Source organism: Alosa alosa, chromosome 24, assembly GCF_017589495.1.
Source record: "Alosa alosa isolate M-15738 ecotype Scorff River chromosome 24, AALO_Geno_1.1, whole genome shotgun sequence".
Classification (NCBI taxonomy): Eukaryota; Metazoa; Chordata; class Actinopteri; order Clupeiformes; family Clupeidae; genus Alosa; species Alosa alosa.
In genome coordinates, this window is record NC_063212.1 from 12,821,559 (window position 1) to 12,846,762 (window position 25,204).

General features: G+C 42.1%; 2 protein-coding genes across 4 annotated transcripts in view; both read left to right on the forward strand.

Moving 5' to 3' along the window:
* Positions 1-408: 408 nt before the first annotated feature.
* pelp1 (proline, glutamate and leucine rich protein 1) lies at positions 409-13,696 on the forward strand. 2 transcript variants are annotated; one of them, XM_048236975.1, is made up of 17 exons: positions 409-569; positions 1,229-1,293; positions 1,460-1,565; positions 1,703-1,852; positions 3,436-3,507; positions 3,630-3,689; positions 3,791-3,947; positions 4,460-4,592; positions 4,789-4,876; positions 4,990-5,078; positions 7,335-7,448; positions 8,341-8,491; positions 8,857-9,016; positions 9,115-9,170; positions 9,847-10,065; positions 10,854-12,755; positions 12,988-13,696. In XM_048236975.1, the coding sequence occupies exons 1-17, from the start codon at positions 429-431 to the stop codon at positions 13,081-13,083; spliced, it is 3,759 nt and encodes a 1,252-aa protein (XP_048092932.1). In that variant the 5' UTR covers positions 409-428; the 3' UTR covers positions 13,084-13,696. The 2 variants fall into 2 exon arrangements, with proteins under 2 accessions (XP_048092932.1, XP_048092933.1); XM_048236976.1 differs by having other exon boundaries at positions 10,872-12,755.
* Positions 13,697-20,320: 6,624 nt separating this feature from the next.
* Positions 20,321-25,204, forward strand: part of alox12 (arachidonate 12-lipoxygenase) — a gene marked incomplete in the record, with an annotated part of 12,628 nt that continues 7,744 nt past the window's right edge. The window contains 8 exon segments of one of the 2 annotated variants that reach the window (XM_048236984.1): positions 20,321-20,500; positions 22,010-22,153; positions 22,407-22,608; positions 22,783-22,864; positions 23,048-23,170; positions 23,313-23,419; positions 23,537-23,709; positions 24,884-25,027. In XM_048236984.1, coding sequence (XP_048092941.1) covers positions 22,010-22,153; positions 22,407-22,608; positions 22,783-22,864; positions 23,048-23,170; positions 23,313-23,419; positions 23,537-23,709; positions 24,884-25,027 — 975 coding nt within the window. 2 annotated transcript variants of the gene reach the window in all.

Below are 25,204 nucleotides of genomic sequence, written 5' to 3' on the forward strand. Positions count from 1 at the left end.
TGTAGTCCCACAGGAATCACAAATACAATACAAGCACAAATACAACTCCTTGATTTCTCCATCCTCTTCCCTGGAGAAAGGGGAGAGGGAAGATGGACAAATGAGACGCATCCCTTATGATTGTCCCTGGTGTTTCCTAGTTGGTGGAATGAGCCTATTCTGCGTGTGGATCTTTCAAGTTTACACCTAATTAATTAATTTGATATTACATTTATATTATTGTTATTATTACTAATTCACTTAATGCAGGCTTAACAACTTAAAAAAAAAACTTTAACGTTCATATTCTGTAAGTAAAGTCGCTTTGGACAAAAGCGTCAGCTAAATTTCATAACAGAAATTCTCTGCCAACAATGATCATGATTTCACATGAGGACTTTGTTTCGTCGAGTGATAATGACGTAGTAGTTGTGTTCAGAAGAGCAAAGATGGCCACGGCGGGTTGGCTGCATGGCTCCGCCAGTATGCGGCTGACCGAGGGGTTGGTGTCAGTTTTGAAAGAAGAACGACCCGAATATTTGCCCTCACTTTTGGCAAATTATCGGGAGCATGGCGTGATCCCGACGCAGGTAAAATAGCTTCACGAGTGTGCTCTCAGTGACCCCGCTGTTAACATAACGTCAGCTAACGTTAGCTATGATAGCAAACTGTATTTAACAAAACGTTAGCTATCCTTGCTTGCGGAAAGGTAGACCCCACTCTTGGGTTCCTGGATCTTTTGTTAAGTTACTATGAGCCTGGAGTAGCCATGTAAAGATGTTTTGAATAATTGATTGTATCAATGTGTTCTTGGTCCTCCGCAGTTTGATCTGTCATCATACTCACAAGGATGGACGCAGTTAACGTTAGCCGTATATTGTATATCGTGGCTAGTTAACAAGCCCGCACAACACATTACATTTTATCAGACACTTCTTAACCAAAGTGACTTGCATATGTCAGCTATATTACAGTGGGGGATCACATTGTCCCCGGAGCAACTTGGGGTTAAGTGCCTTGTTCAAGGGCACAACGGTGGAAGCTGGGAATTGAACCGACAACTTTCAAGCTACTGAACGCTAGCCCAGCTCCTTAACCACTACACTACCACCGCCCCTACTGATGTTGAAATTGCATAATTAGGTTAAATAGAGTATCATTATGTTCCATTGTTCGATGCAATTGGTCGTCAGTGCTGTCTCTTTTCTGATGAATGTTATTGGGGTAAACGGTCCATGTATGCTTACAGAATAGTGCAGCGGTTGGTGGTCTCGTGGGACTCAGCAACGCACGTCTAGGCTCAAGCAAAACCAGGTGAGCTCCTCCGAAAGGTGAACTCTGCATTATATGATGTGGAAGTAAGACGATCACTGCACTGTCCTGATGGTCTGACATAATATAGCATGCAGTTTGTAAATATCCAACTGTTTATTTTACTTGATAATGGCACATTAAATACACCCCTTTGTGTTTACGATAGATTTGAGGGTCTCTGCCTCCTATCGGTGCTGGTGAAGGATGGCTCCAGCGAGCTGTTCCAGCAGCATTGCCTGTCATGGTTACGTTCTGTGCAGCAGGTTATTCAGGTGAGCAGACGCACTGATATGATCAGGTGTTATGCAAACCTAGGAGTGCCTATAGAGTTTAATGAACACATGTTTGATTGGTATTCAAATTAATTGGAATTTGTGTAGTCAGATTATCTTCTGTCTCTTCACTCTAGTCACAGGCCCCACAACCCTCAGTTCAACTGGCAGTTATGGTACTAAAGGACCTACTGCAGTACTCCTCTCAGATCCCAGAACTGTCCAGGGAGATCGGACTGAACTGCATACTGGGCATCCTGACCTCCTTGCTTAGTCTGAAGGCAGAGGTATGTCTGGAAACATTCTGACATTTTTGTAAATAAGTGTGCTCAAGTAGATTTCTTTTTTTTTTTTTTGTCTAGTTTTTGAGTTTAGTGACCTTTTTCTAGCCTGGCGAGCCAGACCCACATTAAAATGTAGGGTCTGGGCACTCACCGTTCGCAGTGCTCAGTCCGAGGGGCGGGATAATCAGTTGTCTTTCAAATTCCCTCTGCACGCAATAGGACAGCGGCAGTGCTATGAGTCCCATGCGTTTCCCACCAGCGGAGCTAGTTGGCTAGTTCAAATGTTTTCCAACATAATAAAAGCTTAACTCGTGTCACACTGTTCGCCAGCAGCAACATCCATCTTATTTGTTTTCAAGTAGCAGGGAATTCAAGCCAAACCGTTGCAACTCTGCCATCAATCATTATGTTAAGCCCACCTAACGACTCTATACACGATTTCAATGGCCTGATTTAGTTTCGATTTCTGGAGCTCACAAGCCAACGGAGAGTTGCTAGACTAGCCCTGCCACTAGGGGCGCGTCTAGATTTCTAGGCTAACCTTTTTCAGTATTGAGGAGACATTTGGAGATGGCAATAGGGTCATTCCAGGTCAAATCAGATAAAGTAGTTGCTGCACCGTCTCATATTTTGTTCAAACCTTGTCAACATCAAAAATATTCAAATACTCTCTTCATATTATTTTCAGCCCTTTTAAGTTACCTCCGTTTTACAGCCTGAAAATCAAATTGTCTGATAAGCAATGTTTGGGCATTAATATAATGAAAAGTATTTTTGGTAGGCAGCCCAAACTTTGTAGGGTGGAAGACAAACATGTTCTCAGTATGAATGAATATGACTGGCACTTTATACACAAAATGACTATAAACGGAGCAATTCCCACATTGATCTTTGGTCATTTTGTGTCAAATCAGACAAAATCCAGGAAAATGTTTGCTGCACCGTCTCAGATTTTGCACAAAGTTTGTCTACCTAATACCTATCCTGGTGATATTGAGGGTCTTGTAAACTAATTTTTTTATCCACATGGCACCAATCATTTATTTGTCCGGTAATATAATACTTTATTAACACTGAGACAAAATTTCAGGTCAACAAATGCACATGAAGATATTAGGGTCATTCCGTGTCAAATTAGATAAGGTTGTTGCTGCACCGTCTCAGATTTTGTTCAAACCTTGACTATTTCAAGAATGCTGGGTGTTTAGCAGAGGACCTGTAGAAACCACAATGTTTGAAGGCCTAGGACTAATATTGTATATGCAGCCTCCCATATAGAAGATGTAATGTATTATGTATTATTACCATGTTGCTATTAAGGCTCAAAATGGGGTTGGAAGGGAAATCATTTTTTCCAGGTATGACAGTGACGCCCTATATCAAATCCAACTTGAGAAAGTTTCTCTTAATATTATATCCAACATTTGTGAAAATGTCAATTTCTGAAATATTACACTGTGAAACAAGTTAAGAAATGTTGTGGATTACCTGTATGGCTCAACAAAGCTGCCACTTTGAAATTTGAAGTGTTTTTTTTTTCTGTCATCCATTTTTACTTACTTACTTTATCTACCTGTGTCTGATAGTCCCACCTGGTGGCGATGGAGGGTATGATGGCATGTATGACTTACTACCCTCGTGCCTGTGGGTCTTTGAGGGTGAGTGATTAGAAACTTTGTGTCACTTCAGATAATCTTTTCTGATAAAAAAAAAATATCCATGTGGTGTTATGTATGGTCTGTGGATTTTATTTGTAACTGCATGTGTTTTACTGTAACAGGAAAAACTGGGAGCCTATTTCTTGTCTAAAATGGATTCTGACAATCCCAAAGTGCAAGAGGTTTGTTGGTCACCATAATTTCATTCAGCTGCATGAAACGTCTGAATATTTACTCAGCTAATTATTTTTTCTGAAACTGTAAACTCTGTCTTAATCCAAAGGTGGCGTGTGAATGTTATGGTCGCTTGCCTTGCCTGGGTGGTGTTCTGGAGAGAGGTGGGGGCGGGCGCAGGGCAGAGAGCTGGACCAATCAGACTCACTGCCTCCTAGCTACCGCTAACAGCATTCTTGCACAGCTCTACCAAGGAGCAGAGACTGGTAAGCATGCTTTATGCACTTTCTAAGGTGTATCTATGAATATATGGACACAAAGACAGGATTTCTCTTTAGATTCATTATAAGAAAGATTGTACTGTAACTGTCCTTTTCTGGCATATATTTGAGCTTTAAGCCCTAAGAGGCCGTAATATTGATAATAGTGCAGTGATTTTTAGAGCAGCCCAGGTGCATTCCAACCCCCCCTTTAGCTGTTCTAAAATGAAATTTACAGTCTCTGGAATTATTGCTTTTTCTAAAAAGTTTACTATACCTGGAAAGGTTTCATAAAATATAGACACCACAACAAGAAACATAATAATTTGTTTATCAGATTCAGATTTTATTTGTCACATACATTCAATGCAGTGAAATGTTAGTTGGCTCCAAAACACACAAACTACACACAAAAATACAATGGATTCCTGGACCTGAATTAAGTCTAATCCTTTACTGAACTGTTATCTGACGGTAAGTGTGTCTCTGACAGAAGCTCATGTAATGTTTCCTCATAGAGGGAGTAGTGCAGTATGAGGGCCCAGGCCTGGAGTTGCCTTTTCCTTCTCTTGATGACATCGACCCCCTCCTGATGCTCCAGCTCAGCCACCGATACAGGGCTCTGTGCCTGGCTCTTAAACACACACTCAGGTACTGATTCAGGGCTCTGTGCCTGGCTCTTAAACACACACTCAGGTACTGATTCAGGGCTCTGTGCCTGGCTCTTAAACACACACACTCAGGTACCTACAGTATAGTACAGATAAACTCAGCTGGTCATACTGAAGAAGAATGAGAAGATTACTGTAAAATGTGGTGTTTACTTTGTTTGTTTGTTGTCTGCTAGTGTGGACTCTGGCTCTCCCGTCCGACTACCTGTTCAGCACATCCTTAACTTTGTGTGTCGAGCGCTGGGCGTGAGCAACAAGAGCATTGTGAGTGTCTTTCTCATTCAGTATACATTCTCTACTCACAGCGGTGGCCATTTAGCTTACAGGTTTCCGCTTATTATGGATGAAGGATTTCTCATGTTTGTTTTCCTTGTCAGAACCTCACAGGTGATGGCTGCCTGAAACTGCTGGTCTTGCCTTCTGTACATAGTGACACTGTGGACGTCCTGTCTACGCTTATCAATGTGTGAGTAACATAATTACTTTAAATATCGTTTTTAAATTAAAGTAGTCAACTCTTATAATAGACAAGCTAGTAGTAGTCAGGGGTGTGGACTCGACTCGCATGACTTGGGACTCGAGTCAGACTTAATTTTGATGACTTCGGACTCGACTTGACAAAATTAGAAATGACTTGCAATTCGACTTGGACTTCCATGGTATTGAGACTTGACTCAGACTTTGCCCCTTTGACTTGTGATGACTTGTAATGACTTGCGGCATGGGTAAAATTATTTCTTTCTTATAAAAACATTTGTTTTCTGCCCATATAAAGTTCATCGTTAACGATTTGATTCACGCTGCTAAGGCCTGGAGACCATGGAGCAAATTTTCGCCTGAGATAGGGAACCAATCAGAGAACAGGGGGGAAAGCAAGACGATGATGAGCTATGCACGGACGCATTTGATAGACATCCGTGGCACCCAATAAACGGATCTGGGCATTTTTTTCAAATACGAGAAAATGAACGTTTGGTTCCCAGACCACGTCTCATTGAGAAGTGGTGGCGCTAGCCAGGCTAGCAACTCAGCGTTATTTTGCATGGAATGCAGGGTTTCCTATCTAGTATGAGAAAGGAAAAGGGATGAACATCACTCACTGATCATCCTCCCATTGTCGTCTGACTAAGTGGATCCTCTGATATTGTGATGGATCCTCTGATCTTGTGATGTGGTTCGATAGCCTAAACAATTTCATTCGTCCACGGAGCTAATCGAAACTATCACAGAATCATCATCAATGACTGATGGCGTTTAAAATTGTACACCCATATCAGCGTTTTGCAAAATAAATAGTAAGGAAGGTGAAGGTAAATAAATGTTTATTCATCTGGTATTGACTAGGCTATGGCCTTGATGACATTATGAGCTCGCAGAGGGGGTAAACGGAGTATTTGTTAGCTTTCGTTTACTCCAGCCGGTTTTCCATCGCTCATTTGCACGTCAAGTCAATCATATGTTACTGTGTGGGGAGTGGGGGCCCAATATTATACAGTGTGCTTGCTGCAGAGAAGGTCTCACTCACAGAGGTTAGAAGGAGGGGGGGCAGGGGATAGCTGCACGTCACCCTACTGGAGCGGGTGAGTGTGGGGAATAGCGCACAACTAACGCAATTAATGGGCTAAAGTCAATCACACCACGGATTGCCTCCAAAATGCATATTTCATTCATAATATTCGTAAGAGGCCATACGTTTCACATAGATGTTATTTATGCACTCACACAGCCACACATGCACTATTCTGTTTTATTGTCTGTTAGACAAGTGTCTTATGTAGGCCTGTAAGTTTAGAGCAGGAAGGATGACTGTTAATTTGATCTTAATGATGGGAAATTTAACATGACAGTTCTCCTGTTACTCCTCTCCCTGCTCATTTGTGTTGTGTGGCCTACTGTTTTCCATTGCCAAATTTGCCAACATTAAACATGTTTTTTTATTATTATTATTTTTTAAATATTAGTTCTTAATATGATTTACGGAAACATTATGACACACTGTAAAAGCTATTCACTCACCAAAATAGTCATCCACACACACACACCTCACAGCCTACCTCACCCCTCACTCAATTAAAGTTGTAGCGTGACTGTTTGAACATTGGACATGGAATTGCCAGTTAGCAAACTCGTTAAATTCAAAACCAGTATTCACTTTTGTTTTTCCTCAGTAAGAGAACAAAGGATACTTTGTTTGTCTTTGGGCTTGTGATTTTTTTTTAAGTGCTTTAAAAACTTTTTCAATTTGTAAAGATGATATATTCATAAGAATGATATTGAAAGTATACAGACTTGTTTAGGACTCGGAAAAAAATAAGGACTTGGACTCGACTTAGCTTTGGTGAGACTCCACTTGGACTTACTTGAGACATCTCTCTTGACTTGGGACTTGACTTGGACTTCAGCGTTAAGACTTGAGACTTACTTGTGACTTGCCAAACAGTGACTTTGTCCCACCTCTGGTAGTATATGTTGGGGATTCAGATTTGATCTGGGTGCCTGTGAGCACTTGGACCCGAATGTGGTATGGACGCTGTAGCCAGCTGCACCACAGCTCACCCAAGAAGGGGAGATCTTTAATGATTGAAATAACTGCCAGCAGGCATTGCCAAAATGTCTTCTGAGCGCATTAGCTGCTTAAAAGGCATTTAGTAATTTAAATCGCTAAATAATTGCAATTGAATTTAGCATTGACGTTGTCCTTCTGTGTATGTGGTAATGGCAGTGTTGGAGGGGGCCTGGCACAGTACAGCAGTGTGCTGACCAGACTGTTTTCTCAGTCGTTGTCATCATGGACTCCACCACCAGAGGCCAGTATTGGCCAACAGAGAGCATACAGGTAACAGACCATAAAATTAACATGTTTAATAACCATTTGGCCAGTTCACAGAAAGCACACTCTTGTCTTTTCATTTTTCACTGAATGTATTAAATCAGTGTTCCATCCATCAAGGAACTCGTGTCTGATAGGAAATGGAAATAAAAGTGTATTTATTAGGAAATGTGTGTTTTCTATGCTAGTTAATGAGATGGTACAGGGCTGTGATTCTATACCCAGTCTGAAATAAATCCAGAGGAAAAACTGGACTCAAGTCATTTAAATTAACTTGTTTTGCAAGGCTACGTTCAGACTAGGCTTCCTTTTTGAAGCTACCAGTATCCGTTTTACATTATCATCATATGGAGTAAAAAGTCCTCAGTTTTTTTTTTTTTTTTTTTTTTTAATGCTGTCGCTGGCGTTTCTTTCTGAAGCTCAGAGTGTCTTTTTGAAGTTGACAGTGGTTCAGCTTCTCAGAAAAAGGCATCCCACATCAAACGTTTTTATTTTGACAGCTGAACAATTACAAGCTGAGTAATGAGACATTCGTAACCAGCAGAAAAGGAGACCGTAACGGTGGAGAAACTTATTACGATCGGCTTTAAGCACAATGAGCTATACGAGATTTAAAATGTATCACCATATTAATTTATGGAGTTAAACTGGACGTGTCCCAAATTTTCTAGTCAGCGCATGTTTTTATTGCAGTCGCTTGAAAAACGAGCATCTTAGCTACCATTTACTCTTGTTTGGTACACATTGTTATGGCAGCAAAAGACCCCTTTAACTTTGTTGCCAGTGTTTTTTCAGAATCAAAAAAGTGCCTTGGCCAACAGAAGCCTAGTCTGAACATAACCTTAGGGGATAATGTGTGGTTGCACTCCAACACTACTGTTTTTGTTCTTGCGCATAGTGCTGTGCGTGTGTGCCTCTACCGCACATTAGAGCTGTGGGTACGAGTGGGAGGGGCATCAGCATGTGTTCTACAAGGAAGTCCCACCCACTCAGAGCTCATTTTCACCCATCTGATGGGTGACCTCACACCAGGGGCAGAGGCCATCAAGGTGAGCCTAATTAATTTATGTTTGTTACTTGACAGACGCCTCAGTCCAAAATGATTTACAACAGTATCAGTAATCATTTCATTAACATTAAAAAAATAAGTCTAAAACAAAGTCAAAACTAAAAGACTACATTGAACATGATGATGATGATGATGATGGCAACAATAATGTCAAGACTTTGTAATAACAATAACCAAACATGTACACAACATTACTCTGTACAGACTATGTGCAAGGTAAACAGAAGAGTCTTTAAATGTTTATAATGTCATGTATGTGTTAAAATGCTGTTTACTGTTTTTTTTTTTTTTTTTAAGTGCATCTTCAGTGATGTGTGTTTGTGTTTGTCCTTATGCCACAACCAGCTTAAGGTCGGGCCTTCAGTAGGATCTGACATGGTCGCCCCTGCTAAAGCAGGGCCTCGACGGACGAAGGGTTTAGGTCTGGGAGAGGCAGGGACGATGACCACACAGCGGAAGGGAGATTCGTTGGCCAATCAAGACACCTGCCTATCTGCACTGAGAGGTTTGGCCCTTGCCCAGAGGACAAATTGAGTGTTACATATATTGCTTCAGAAGAATTGTAACCAATTAAATTAATATTTATAAATTACTTCCTTGCAGTTCTGAGACATATTATTCTCAACAGTGGGACTCTTCTGAAAGATGAGCTACATAAGGTTTGTTATGTGAATATTTGTCCATGGGTGTGGGGCTAAAATAAATTTGCTGAAGTTTGCTAACCCTCTGCCTGCTGGAGATACTGAACTTTTGAAATGCTGCAGAGCAGACAACAGCCAACTCCTGAGCCATCATGCATTTTTCTGAACGATAGTGTACCATTTGTTAAAGTGGAGGTGAAGTTGTTGCACAGTGCTTGCATTGCATCCAGGCAGTTAACTGATAAAGATCTCTGCTAGACCCAACCAGTACTTCTTAGGCTATGGACAAGCATTTTTTCTTTAATAGGTGTTTTCAGATTAGTATGCCATCAAGGAGCTACAAAAATGGTTTCTGCAGTAGCAGTGAAGAACTTGAACCTGTGAAAATGGGCCTTTTCATTTAGCACTTAGGAGTGTGGTTCAACTGTCCTTATATTTTTGTGCAAAGAAATGGTGCAGATATTAATATTTCCCCAATTAAGTTTTATCTAGCACTTGGTTCTGTGCAGTAGTTTTCCTACAGTCACTCTGGAGACAGACAATGGAAGTTGGTTAATTAGTTAACTATTAATTAACCAGTTAATCAGTTAACATTTTAAGCTTCCTCTTCATGTCACTGTGTCTCCGGTGGAAGGATTGGGTAATGGTTATGTGCTATGTGTTCATCTTTTTTCCCCTTCTTTGTCATACTCAGAGATTGCAGGACATAGTAGTCCCCCTGTGTGTTCGGCTACAGCAGCAGCAACAGTTGTGTGACGTGGAGTTGAATGGTCAGTATGGAAGTCCTGCCCCACGCCGTGAGCTCTACCGCCTCCTGCTGGCCCTGCTGCTGGTGCCCTGTCCGCGCTGGCCACCCCCACTCGCCTGTGCTGTGTCCTTATTCAGCCATGGACGCCGAGACCGCAGTTTGAAGGTCAGGCTCGCCTCATGTCACTTCATTGGCCCTTGTATTCTCGTAACCTGGGTCTTATGTGTGGGTGTTTTAATCATCAGTTTTGCCTCTGTATGATGGAAACTCTGTGCCTCTGTATGATGGAAACTCTGTGCCTCTGTATGATGGAAACTCTTTGCCTCTGTATGATGAAAACATAACCTCAAAACTCAATGGAGTTTTGAGGTTATGTTTGACTGGTGTAAGAGCTGGGTTTGACAGCCTACATAATTCACTGGTAAAACTAAAGGTAAACAATCATTAAGAATCTCACAATTTAATTTAATTATGATTTCCTAGGTCATGATGTACTATTATCATAAATCTTACAATGATTATTCTGGCACCTTTTATATAATTTTGAGGATCAGCCCCATCCATCATCTTACAGTTGTATCGTACATTTTACCATGTAGCCTACTTTATTACTCAAAATTTGAGCTATAAAGATCAACCCACTGCATCTGGAGGTTAGCTTGATAATGATCAGATTGGTTATTTGTAGACATCCGTAGTTTTCATGCGACCACACTAATGTAGCTTAAAGACTTGCTTGGTTGTTTGGAGTGAATATCTGTTCAGTGAGACACATTCGTTTTTCAGCCAGTGCACTCAATGCTAGACAGAGACTGACACATCTACATTGGCAGACACACCTATGCATATAGTACGGCTATCCTACAAACAGAAAAGGCAACTTGTGGGTAAAGATATTTCATAAATAGAGCTGACTTGCTGTAACTTGTGGGTTGTTGCCTCATGTGCAGTAGGTTTTTCTGGTTTTGCAGGTGTCCTCGTTCTGTGCGGAGGCTTTGACCATATGCAACTGCTTGCTCCACCCTCGCACCCCCTCCATCTCTCTCCCGCTGCCGCCCCTCGCCCTCAAGCCTACCTCAGCCGCGCCGGTCCTTCCGCCCTCCCAGAATCCCGTCTTGGCCCTTCCGAACCTCCTGGCTGGCTCCGCTCCAGGCCCTCCATTCCCACCACGCCACCCCCTCTCCCTGGGTCCGGCTACCTTGCTGGGGTCCTTGGAGAACCACCTGTCCCTCGCTGCTCCGGTGCTGCCTCCGACCATCCCCAGTATGCCGGGCGATCTGCTGTTGTCACCCTCGCAGCCGGCTGACCTGGCGGGTCTGGGAGCTCCTGAGGCCCAGCGTCACATCTTCATTCGCTACGACAAAGAGGAGCCCGAGGACGTGGAGATCTCTCTGGAGAGCGACTCGGACGACAGTGTCGTTATTGTGCCCCCAGGCATGCTTGAGCAGATGAGGCAAGATGGCGCCGTGTCTAACGCTCCAACCATGACCACCAACTCTGGCCCACCTGCCCAGGCTCCCACAGCGGGACCGTGCCCCCCCACAGTTCCAACAGTGACCGGGACCGAGGCTGTCAGTTCTGGAGATACTCCGCTAGCCAGTGAGCTCCCCACACCTACATCTCTCCCCCACCAGGTCTTGCCTGCCACCCCCAGCACAAGCAGTTCCTTCCCTGGTGGCCAGGCAAACCCGCTGGTGCCTTTGGTGCCTCCTCTGAGCTCGTCCACCCCCCTCGTACCAGCGCCCCCTGTGAGCCTGGGGGAGTCACTGCCCGGAGCTCAGCTGCAGCAGATGCTGATGCAGCCCTCGCCGTCACCATCCCAGCTGGGAGTGTCTCTGGGCGTTCACATGCACAACCACATGAACCCGTTGGCCGTCAGGCAGCAGCAGCAAAACCTAGCCAGCGAAGAAGAGCAGACGGTCATCAATATTAACAGCACCGATGAGGAAGACGAGGAGGATGAGGAGATAGAGGATGAAGATGAGCTGGGAGATGAGGAAGAGGAGGAGGGACTAGATGAGGAAGAGGAGGAAGGCAGTGATTTCCCTGAGGAAGAGGATGAGGAGTACTTCGACGGCGAAGACTATGGAGATTATGATGAGGAGGAGGAGGATGGAGAAGATATTGAGGAAGAGGAGGAAGAGGGAGTGGAAGACATCCCACCACTGGAGGGCGAGGGTGAGCAGGGTATGATGGAGAGGGAGGAAGGAGAGGTGATCAGACCCGAGGAAGAGCGGAGGATGGAGTTATTTAGCTTGGACAGAGACGGACTCCAAGGTGAAGGAGGAGACCGCGTGGAGGAGAAGACTGGCGTCTGCGAAGAGGAGGATGGAGGCAACGTTAAGGAAGGAGGGAGCTTGGAGGAGAAGGACCAGAGAGGAGCGACAGAGAGGGTGGAAGGCGTCTCGTCCTCCTCTGCGCCACAGAGCGAGCGGGATGGAGGCCAGACCATGGGGCCTGAGATGGAAGGGCCGGCCCAGGGTGAGGGGACCATCGGATTGGAGATGGACACTCAGGAGATCAGGTCATGGGATCAGAAAGAAGCCCTACAGGAGGCTGTGTCATCCCAGGAAGCAGGTGCCGTAGAGCAGATCCAGGGGGTCGTGTCCGAGGTCAGGGATCTAGAAGAGCTTCAGCAGCAGCAGCAGTCCGGACCAGAACAGGAAGAGCTGGCCAGTTGTAGTGATGTCGGAGCCCCTGGACCGGAAATGAGATTGCAAGACCTGGAAGAAGCACCCAAAAAAGAGGATGCAGAGGAGGGCGAGGAAAAGGAGGGAGAGGAGTCGAGAGGAACCAAGCGGAAGTTGGATGACCTGGAGGAAGAGGTCATGGAACAAAGCGGCGAGAAGAAAAAGGTAGAGTGCCACTGCCAAGTCACTTTTACTTTCATAGCACATTTATAATCCACAAGCTAAAAGGAAGCTATAGGCTAACTGGTCATGAGTTCCATCTCGTCATTGCATATATCCAGTGTATGTACTTTTCACATATTTAAGTGTCATGTAAATAGAGTTTGGTGTTCATAGCCTGAACACATTTCTCTCTTTAGGGTCCTTACAATATTTCGTCTCTGTGATCTCTCCGCAGCTGGATGATGAGGCCATGGCGTCGATGCTGGCAGATTTTGTGGACTGCCCTCCCGACGATGAGGAACACCACCGTTCCTCTCCACCCAACCCTTAGGCTCGGATGAACCAGGATCTCAGTAGGACGCCAGAAATGTGTAATACTTTCATCAGGATCGAAAGGTGTCTGTCTACTCTCATTCTGTTCCAGTGTCAGTGGAATAAAACGTCCTTTCTCTTCACCCCATCCAAAGTGAAAGTGCTGGATGAATCAGTGATATTAATGAGAAGCGCTTGTTACATCTACTGTCTGTTATGGAAATGATGACACTATCATGTACATTGATGATAATGGGGGGGGGTCTGTTGCAGTGATGACATGTAATGCTTTCCCAAAATCAGGCTGAATCAGAAAAAACACAATGTGAAAAGTTAGACCTAACGAACGCTGACCATCTAAAGAAATACTGAGACACTGGTAGACGACAAAAATAACAAAGGGATATTGCAGCCATCAATGGGCAGTGGGACAAGAAGGCGTATGGAGAGGGTCTCACATGTATCTTACATGGATAGTTGAAAGGCCAAACAGATGTTTGCTTTAACGGCCGATGTCATGCATGCTCTGATGGAGCCTATGTGTAATGTTTTCCTCCAGCTTTATCAATATTCTGTATTGTCTGTTTTTTATTCTTATTTTGTTACGCAAAATAAACATTGTAGGCTCATGATTCAGTAGTTGTTGTTTTTTTTTTTTTCTTGGCACAGTTCAGTTTCTTTAAAAAAAAAAAAGAATCTTTTCAGTCTGTTCATCCACGGTTTTCTTTTCATACTTAACTCCGTAACACTGAAACAACATGTGCAAGTGTGTGTCTGTCTTTTCCTGGTCACATCGGGGGCAAGGGCCTTTTTACCCATTTTACCAGTTTTACGTAATCTCAAGGTGGAACATGAACATGTTTTGAATATCAGAAACATCTAGTTGAGTATGTCATTTTCATCTAAGCAAGGTGATTCACAAAAATAAATACAAGCAAATAATAGCAAATAAAAGTTCCAGAAGGTGAAGGACATAAAGTTGAAAGCATATATAGAACTTAAAAGGGCATAAACAGTGCATCTGATAAAATGTGCATTTGATCAGTTATTAACAGAAAGCATCTAAGAATACTTTTAGTGGCCTTGCTTACCCCCAAATCCTGATTCATACTAAGATGTCTCAGATCTGCTATAGCATGTAAATTGGGTCATCCTTGCATCCTATGTGCCTCAGACATATAAGGACATAATGCTATATTCTTACATTACATTAGGACATTCATTTTGACACAAGACTAAGACTTCAGACTAAATCAGTTTGCCAATTAAAGAGACCTTCACAAGTACTGATTATTCGGGAACTGTTTATTTTACAGAGGCATGCATTATATCCTTGTATTCGGTAAGGTATGCTGTTTATGATAAACGGTTAGCCTGGGAACACCGAGGCCTTCACATTGTTTAGGGGTATGTGTTGAGTAAAGAGACGAACTTGATGTGCCTAAATATCATCACCATCAGGTATGCTTCTAATGAGGAAATATAATTGTTATCTAGACAAGGTGAATTTCTACCCACTGGAATGTAGCAGGAAGGAAATTCAAACACACTTGATCATTAAACTATCAACACCAAGAAGACTGCCGCCACACAGCAGCAGACACACAGATACACAAATCCATACAATGCATAATACATATCCTATTATAAGGTGAAGGAAGTATATCCCTGATATATATTTGGCCTGTAACATTAAGGAGAAATTAACAGCCTAAATACATATCATTAATCTGGCATGGACGTGGATGGCAAATACAATCACTTATCCGGCATGGACGTGTATTTCTTTGGAACTGAGTAAACAACTGCATTTAAAACCTTCGTTTACGAGATTGCTACACTTCTGAAACAATTTGGTAAGAGTTTAATGCACCAGTTTAATTTCACTGTTAGTTACACCCCTGCTGGAGGTATACGATAAAACAGATGTCATGGTTTTAGGTCCTAAAAAGATGAGTGATATCCTATCCCCATCACAGGCTACATTTACTGATCTTCAACTATCCTCATCCACAAGTGTTAAAAATTTAGGAGTTACAATTGACCAAGACCTATCACTAAATAATCACATAAAACAGATTACCAACACTTCATTTTATCATTTAAGCAGTGTTGGGAGTAATGCATTAAAAAAGTAATGTAATTACAGTAATGCATTGCTTTTTGCTGTAATGCAGTCATGTAAGGCATTACCAATACAATTTCAGTACCGGTACAATTCTCAGTAGTCTTTTGAAGTAACTTGCCCAACACTGCATTTAAGGAACATTTCAAAGATAAGGAAGTCTTTATCGTTACCAGACGCTGAGAAATTAATCCATGCTTTTGTCACCTCAAGGATTGATTATTGCAATGCTCTATGCGCTGGCTGCAATAACACCTGTCTAAAGAGCTTACAGCTTATACAAAATGCAGCTGCTCGCACACTCACTAGAACTAAAAAAAGCCTGTTAAAAGTCGCATTGACTTCAAAATATTACTTCTAACATACAAAGCCATTAATGGCTAGGCACCAGAATATATTAAAGATCTCCTATAGTCCATATAACCCATCCAGACCGCTACGATCACTGAATACTGGCCTTCTTGTAATTCCAAGAATCTCAAAGACTACAGTAGAAGGCAGAGCCCCCCTACCTGGATTCCTGGCCCGTACAGCCTAGCGACCCATCACCCACCTATGACAACTCTGCCCGGATTCCTGGCCCGTACTGCAGACCCACCACATGCCCTGACAACTCCTTTCCCCTGGACAATTCCAACGCTGGACTATTTGAACTTTCTGACACTAAATCAGGATTAATGCATTATCATACCGGATATGTAATCATCCTACCTCTTGTAACTTTCACCTCAGGTGGCTTTAAACACCATGTCCTATTCTCTACACCTGACTATCATATGCATTTGTCATGTATACAGACCTTACTGTCCTGTATTTAACCCTAGGCAGATGGGTCAGGCCCTTGAGTCGTGGATCTGCTCGAGGTTTCTTTCTATATGTATCTCCAATTCTAGTGAGTTTTTCCTCGCCCCTGTTACCCATGGGCCTTCTTTTCTGTTTTTTCTCTGATTGTCTACACTCTGTAAAGCGCCATGATACATGTTTTGGCGCTCTATAAGCACAATTAAATTGAATTGAAATTAGAGGTCGTAAGTCAATTAACCTTTCCCAAACTCACTCTGAATTACAATTAAGAAGGGTCTGGTGTCAACCAGGCTAGGGGGTTGGTGGTGAGGGAGGAGCCATTTTAGTGATTAACTATGCTAGGTTTAAACAAAAATGGACTTTGGACTGCCACTGTCTAGTGCAGTGGTTCTTAATATACATCATTTGAAAGCTTGGACTCTTGGGAATCAATACATGACAATCGTGTTCATGTAAAATATGTGTAGTAGAATAACATTGTCAGATTAATCTAACTATGTCTCACTTAAATTTAATCAAAAATGCCCTCCTCCCCCTTTTCCCTACCCTCTAGCTGCAATGTATATCCTCCTTAGCAATATGCTATATAGCATACTGGGTCTTGAAATTCGGCCTTGGGTTCTTGGTACTTCCCTGTCATCAGTTCTGATCAATGGTGTTCTTTGAGTAGGCCTACGTCTCTAACGTTGGTCATGTTTTCCTCTTTTGCATGTTTAGGCTACCTGTTTGTTTTTAACTGTCCAGTGGCCTTACTTTTTGGCGTGCATGCAAATGCATAAGCTTAGGGGAACAGGACAATGCTTCTACAGAGTGGTACACAGGCCTTTTCATTGGAAATTTACCACTCTCCGTGAGCTCATTTCAAATTGATGTCTCTCAGTGTTTTATGTAAATCTTTCAGTTGCCTTTTGCATGAAGATGACTTAAAATAATGTATTTTCACTCATCTTTAGCAGGGGAACCCTTAGTCAAATAATTTCAATATTATGTTATATGATAGCCAATGACATGGTGGTCCTAGCCAATGTATTTCATGTTTATATGGACGGTTCAGCTAGAAATGTGACCACGTTAAGGAGCAATGTTAGCAATACAAACAATGTTAAAGTAACATGCTGTGCCATTTGACTGGTGTGTCAAATTACTCTGTGAGCCCGTTAATTATGTTTGCGCGCTATACAATCCCCTGATCACTGTCCCTCTGCCATGTAATAGACTATGTTTGCTTAGGCCTACCTCTGAAGTTCAAACTGTTGCTGACAACCTGAATGCATTTTATAAATCCATTTTGGCGTGCGTACTGCTCACTGAGTTTTGGCTCTGAGCCAATGTGGGAGAGGTGGAGCGTGATAACAGTTGTTATTGGGCCAGTCTAGTGTCAGTATATAAATTGAACCAATAGGCCGCTGACTGTACTTGATTTGGGCCGATTGTTGCCAATGCGTGTTTTAAAATAACATTAACAAATAAGAATTTAATTCTATCGGCCCAAAAGGTAAGCCGGCCCACCGAGAAAATGCCCGGTATGCCAGATGGTCAGCAGGTCTCTTATCCTATCTCATGATCATTTCGTTTTTGGGTAGGCCTATGTATGGTGCTGTTTTTTTTTTTTTTGCTCAATGGCAATGATATAGTAATAATACTATAGTAATAGTAATAATAATAATAATAATAATAATAGTAATAATAATAATAATAATAAAGACACACCAACACAACAACTGCAGTGGCCTGGATACGGCATTCCAGAATATATTTTCCCCGGTGCCTTGGACTAGGACATTGCATGTGATGTAGACAAAATTTTGAGAGAGACGACCCGATGTAGACTGATTTGTTTTGTCTCAGTGAAATGCTATTTTGTGTTTTGACTTGGAAAAACACACTTGTGTTTGTTTTGATGTGTGTAAATACTGTAAACACTAGTACTTGAAGTTGGGATCCCTGTATGTTTACAGAACTATGACAAAAGTATGACCTCAAACTGACATAGTCTACCTTGTGCACAGAGAAAGCAAAAGCCAGATGTGTTTTTTATTCATACCATCAGTGTGTTGTTGGCACATTGTGTGCTTACTATTGTGATGGCTTGTGTTTACTGTTAGATACGAAAACACCATTTTTACAAAGTTGTGAAGAGTTAAGCAAAGTGTGTTAGCTTTTGCAAGAGAACTACAATGTTTTGCTGATTGGGTGAGAGGTTTTGCCATTTGTGTGTAGAGTTTTGCAAAAAAAGCCATAGTTACAAAAAATGTGCTTAAGCAATCAGAAAAAACTGTAAATGAGTAATGATGTGTCTAAACACATCTGTGTCAACTCTGCAAGGCTTTCAGTGTCAGAGGCCTATACAAGTGGAACAGGATATCATAGCTCAGGTTGTATTAGCATGTGGAGCAGGAAGTGTTATGGTGAAAGAATGAACTTGTTTTATAAGCACATTTTCATACTGTTTATTAGTCCTTCCTGATCCTGACTAACACCTGAATAGAGTAGGCCTATCATAAGCCCAATAGAGCAGTAACGCCTGAGGTAAAGGGATTCCCCTGACAAAGGGGTAAGTAAGAACACAAATTCTGTCAAGATGTGTAAACTTATGAGCACTAGGGCTACAACAATTAATCAATGAATCTCTTCCTCTGGTAGAATTAGATCATTGTTGTTGTATCATCGAATGCTCTTGTTTGTTCTTAAAACGTCTCACTTTAATTTGCGCTCTGATCTCTGTGCATACTGTTTACAGTTTTCTCGTTGGATACACATACAGTACTACAACATTGAATTAATGCTCTGGGTCATTCCACGTCAATTCAACCAGGGCCCACGCACTTAGGACTCAAGAAATTCTGAAAAAATGACCAGGTGTACCTATGTTACCCAGGAGACACACTGTAAAATTACTCTTATGTAAGATCAATACTTTCCAAGATACAGCCAGTTTCACAGGGGAGGGGGTGTCGATTTTGTTCGGCCTCTTTTTTTTGTCAAAGTTCACAAGCCCACAGCGCAAGAACTAAACCATGTAGGAGGCTCAAATTTTGCATGCTGGTACATAAATAGGAATAGTATGTGTATGTGTTGTATGTAATAGTATGTGTTTGTATAGAGCTACCACAGGTTACTCTATATAACCACAGGTGGCAGTGTGGTGACTATATAAAACATATTGATGTCAATGGGGCATTTTGCCCATGTTCAGGGTGGAAAATAAAAAAGAAAGATTTGCATAAGACAAGTCAAATTGGTGTTTTCAAAAAGAAGGGATCATGGAGAATAAAGAAAAAACATATTTAAAAATCTTTGTATATTCCCACAAGGTGTTTGGGTGCTCTGAAAATGATAACAAAATGATTTTTCAGACTTGTGAGGTCTGCTGTTCAGACCCTGAAGGGATTTATTTTCTGTTCATTGCTTTTTGTGAGAGTGTTTCTACTTATCTCAGTAAGGAAATAAATCAAGAGCCTATGTTGAGTACAAATATGTCTTCTGAAGGCTTAAACAGAGCCCAGCCAAAAAATTGTATCAACTTTGAGGGACAGCTATGACCATGCAGGATTATCCAGACCAAACGTGACTATTTTGCTACATACTATTCCTATTTATGTACCAGCATTCAAAATTTGAGCCTCCTACATGGTTTAGTTCTTGCGCTGTGGGCTTGTGAACTTTGACAAAAAAAAGAGGCCGAACAAAATCGACACCCCCTCCCCCTGTGAAACTGGCTGTATCTTGGAAAGTATGTATCTTACATAAGAGTAATTTTACAGTGTGTCTCCTGGGTAACATAGGTACACCTGGTCATTTTTTCAAAATGTTTTGAGACCTAAGTGCGTGGGCCCTGGTTGAACTGACGTGGAATGACCCCTCTGATTTTAGTTACAGGTCACAAATGTGTGATAGTTAGGCTATATCATATACAAACAAAAACACACACAAACGAGCTTGTGTATCCTTAACAATATATGATTTAAATGGTTACTGGAAATCTGAAGGAATTTGAACAGCTGCCACCAGCTTTTTTTTTTCTGGTATTGTTTGTAAATGAGCATTCATAAGTTATTTAAATCATTAAAACAAGTGTTTCTGGGCAGAGAGTGAAATGATAAAACTCACTCCGAATGGTGAAGCATTGAGGCTTGTTGTATAAATAAATACAATTGAATTTATAAATAAATTGTAAATGTTCCAAGAATGCTAAGGGCTAACTGAGCCATTAGCTTCAAAAGTGTGATGTCAACCATATAAGTGAGAGCTGGGCTGGTGCGTAGCTGCCTCACTTCCTCTCTCACAGGGAGGGGACTTAAGTAAACACGCTTCACCGAGAGAGAGGGAGAACACTCGGAGGAGCCTGTTTTGCGGAGAGCAGATAACCTGAGAGGGAAGTGTGTGAGGCAAAGTTGTAGTTTTGGAAACATACGAGACATCTGAGACAGATTATAGGGCAAAGTATATTTGCAAAAGCAAATACGTGAGAGAAAGAGGAAGGAAGAAAAACAGACCCAGAAGGCAAGTAAGTTATGTGTAACTTTTCAGACAGTTTTGTCTGTGTGTTGATGAATTATCCATTTCATAAGGAAATGAAGGGAAGAAAGTCAAACAAGAATAGTTTTAATAGTGAATAGTGCTAGTATACTGTGTTTCAATGTGTTATTGACATGCACAAACATGAACATGTTTTTGTGTAGATGTTGGAAGTCTTATGTATAGCAGATTTGCATGGACAGAACTCTACATCACCCTTGGCAAACACATTTGCATTTTTTTTTCATCTCTTCTGTAACTAATGACATCCACAGACACACAAACACACAGACACGCAAAGCAGTGAATAGCCTACATGAATCGGCTTCTCTGAGCACACATATTTGTGTGTGTGCATGTTTACAAAGAGAAAAGAGAGAAAGAATCACGTTTCCATAAAATGCCAGCTTTCCATGGCTAATAGCTTTGAAACTGAAATGATGATCTCTGTAAAAGTTTCAATTTCTTTCTTAGGGTAATTCCATTGCAGTTTGACAATTACAAGGTTACTGTGAGGGAGAGGTCACCTTTTCATCGTGTTTCCCAGAGATATGTCTTTGTCTATGCCTATGTCTAAAACACTTAACTGGAGATCCTTTTTCAACAATGAGTATATGATGTAATGGAAGTTATTTTGTGTGTATGAATGTATCATGTCATGGAAGTTAGAACTTTCGATACTTCTTCACTTGGTGTGTGTATGTGTGTGTGTGTGTGTGTGTGTGTGTGTGTGTGTGTCGTGTGCGTGTGTGTGCATGTGTGTGTGTGTGTGTGTTTGGGGGAGGGTTCAGGTGAGGGACAGGCCCTCCCCTGCAGGTATATAGATACTTTCATCTACCAGCGGATTTGACGGACATTCACTTACTGTCCAAATACTTTCTATGCAGTCAATGTATCAGATAACATTGTTTGTTATTTGTGGACAATTCCTTTTTGTCAATGTTGCGTTGTTGAACAGTGTCACGTTGCTGTAGTTTGGCTTTCACCAGAAACTTGGTGTGTGTGTATGTGTGTGTGTGTGTGTGTGTGTGTGTGTGTGTGTGTGCATGTGTGTGTGTGTGAGTGTGTGTGTGTGCATGTGTGTGTGTGTGAGTGTGTGTGTGTGTGCGTGTGTGTTTGGGGGAGGGACAGGCCCTCCCCTGCAGGTATATAGATACTTTCATCTACCAGCGGATTTGACGGACATTCACTTACTGTCCAAATACTTTCCATGCAGTCAATGTATCAGATAACATTGTTTGTTATTTGTGGACAATTCCTTTTTGTTAATGTTGCGTTGTTGAACAGTGTCATGTTGCTGTAGTATGGCTTTCACCAGACCAAGCTCAATCTTTTAAGATTGAGCCGCAGGGCGAAAAAGAAGTCGCCGGCAGATCAGGCTGGGTTCACCCAGCCTAATGTTGCTGTGGGAGAGGTTACCTTTTCACTGAGATAGGAATGTCTGATAACTTGTGTGCTTATTTGTGGACAAGTCAGGAGACATTTCTTTCATGTGCAGATGGATTACAAAGTGACTGTGGCAACAGGTACCTCTGAGTACTCTGGGACCAACAACTACATATACATCACTCTGGTGGGAGAAAAAGGAGAGAGTGAGAAGACTGTTCTCGATAACCCCGGGTTGGACTTCTGTCGTGGTGCTGTAAGTGCTTGAGTGAGCTCACCCTATACTCATGTGTGTCAATAAGTCAATGTGCTAAGAGTTCCGCTCAGTTGCAGACATCATTTTTTTCTTCTCGAAGTGGAGGAAACCGCATTCTCTCTCTAACCGCATGTTACTTATAAAAGGATTTATTGCACCATGCCCTTGACTACAGATGCGTTTCGGCGTCAAGCCGTCTTCAGTGTAACAAGACCACTTACCACTTTTTTCCCTCTCCTCACCTCTAACTTAGGTGGATCAGTACACCGTCACGACTTCAGCCTCACTGGGGCAGTTGCTCCTGGTGCGTCTAGAGAAGCAGCGGTATTTCATTGAGGATAATTGGTTCTGTCGTTACGTAACAGTAGAGGCACCGGCGGGGGGAGATGTGCTGATCTTCCCCTGCTACCGCTGGCTAGTGGGGGATGTGAAAGTGGAGCTCCGTGAAGGCACAGGTCAGAGCTGAAGTAGTTTCCCCTTCACAAACATTCTGGTCATAATGCAACCAGAAAGGGTTTAATTTCCTGTGCCTTCTAACCACTCACTGCTTGTCTATCTCTCTTCCCTTTTTCTCACACTCATTAGTCTGCACGTACACTTTCTCCAAACTCTCTTAATTCCTCTTACAGCTAAGAGGCTGACAGACGACTCTTTGCCTCAAATGTTGACTCACAGAAAAGCGGAACTTCAGGAGAGACAGAAGGCATACAGGTCATCCCTCATCTTGCCCCACCTTGTTCTACAAATAAATCAAAATACATTTCTGTACAAATGTAATCTGATTGAAAACAAGTTCTGAAAGTTGGTCACTTTTTACTGTTTACTTTTTTAGACACATTGGATGAGCATGTTTGTATTTTTATCTGTATCTGTGCATGTCTGACTACATTTCAGATGGCAGATGTGGGCCTCAGGGATTCCGAAATGCATCGATGCAAAATCAGAGGCTGATCTTCCACAGGATGTTCGATTTGACAACGAGAAGCGTAGTGACTTTGAGGGATCACTGCATTATGCGTAAGGGAGGAGTCCTTCTGTGGACTCAAATGCTGAAACTGCCTAAACTGTTCTTCCATTGTTGACATGCCGTAAATTAAATGAATTCTGCACACTTGCTTTAATTTACGCCTCTAGCTTTACCCTTCATTCTCTTTTGTAGGCTTCTTGAACTGTCACTGAAGAAGCTGGCTATTAAATTTGGAAAGTCTTGGAATGACCTTGATGATTTCAAGCGCATATTTTGGAAGCTGAGGAGTCCCATAGCTGGTATGTCATACAACATCTTGAACCTTTTGTACTGAGTAAGGTATGGAAGCTGTTTAGCCTTTTCCTGCAAGTACATGAGATTGCCTCTTCCATGTTCTATTTGCTTTCCCTTCCCAGAGTACACCATGGATCACTGGAGGGAGGACTGGTTTTTTGGGTATCAGTTCTTGAATGGATGCAATCCAAGAATGATAACGCAGATCCGGGAGTTACCCTCTAACTTCCGTGTCACTGGAGATATGGTGCAGGCCTCTCTGAAACCCAACACCACACTGGAGAAAGAGATGAAGGTGCTGCTTATTATCTGGCTTTGCTTGTGCTGCAGGCCCTAGAGTTTGGCAGCAAAATTCCTCTCAAATATAGGTTATGTATTGGCAGGTATAAGATTAAACGTTCTGCTATGCTTTGAATTTTGGCAGGGGGTACATTTGAATGACAATAACAATCTGTAACGGCTTAAGTCAGATTTACTTATCTGTCAAAAAATACCAAATTCCCTGTATTGGTAGAAGTGCATTATATTTCTGTATTGAGAAGGCCCTTGTACAAAAGTATGTCTCCTTCCATTTCCGCAAGATATTTTTGCCCTGAATGTTTAATTGTTTCTCCTTTTCAATGTGCTGCTGAAGACAACCAAACAGGAAGTTTAGTCTCAGTGTCTGAGAATGGCCAAATTAAGGGATCAGACCTTGAGCGCTGGTGCCAAATAACCAGTGGGCTCATTTTTTAGCAACATTGTACATGGTGCTCAATAGGAAGAAAAGATTTATTACACATTAAACATTATCTGGAGGCCAAGTAAATTAGGAAAGATTTATTACACATTAAACATTATCTGGAGGCCAAGTAAATTAGGAAAGATTTATTACACATTAAACATTATCTGGAGGCCAAGTAAATTAGGAAAGATTTATTACACATTAAACATTATCTGGAGGCCAAGTAAATTAGGAAACCTTGGAGTAAGCACTAAGAACTAATTTGATTCAGTGACTAGGTAGCATGAGTAAAGACGGGCATGACAAGTGGAAGTTATCCATGTTAGGGTGCTTAGAGTTGTTAGAGCTGTGCTCTTGAAGAGATGTATCAAGAGATCCTTGGATCAAGAGATGTAGAGCTGTTCCAGCTTGGGTAGCATTTGGTTGCTCTTTCCATCAACATTTCATCAATAACAGTACAATAATTTACAATAGCTGCCAATAACTTACAGTACAGTTTTCATAGGAGATGTTACATTTAGCCTTTTCAGTAGCTCAGTTGACTCGCAGTGGGAGACTCGTTGGTCTTTACATGAGCAGGTCTGCAGGTCTACACAAGGATTAGCAGCATAAAAAAGTTTGTTTTGGGGGTCTGTCAGCTTGGTCACGTGTCCCCACTAAACACATTCATTATTTCTGAATTACATTAAGAAGTAGCACTTATCATGCACTCATTCATCCATTTGTGATTTCTCTCAATTTGCAGGCAGGTAATGTCTATCTGGTGGACTATGCCATAATGGACAGCATCCCTACAAACGTTATCCGGAACCAACGGCAGCACATAGCTGCCCCTCTGTGTCTGGTGTATGAACATCCGGAGCACCGTCTCATCCCCATCGCCATCCAGGTCAGACCCCACAACAATCTCTAACACGGCGTCATACTCTGATGGCACAGCTGAGCAGTATGAGGCCTGTATGCAAGTAGAGCATGAGCAAACAAAGAATATTTAGGCAAGTCTCCCCACTGGGCAGCCATCTTGCTACGCACTTTGGGCAGGCCTTGGGCAGCTATTTTGTACACA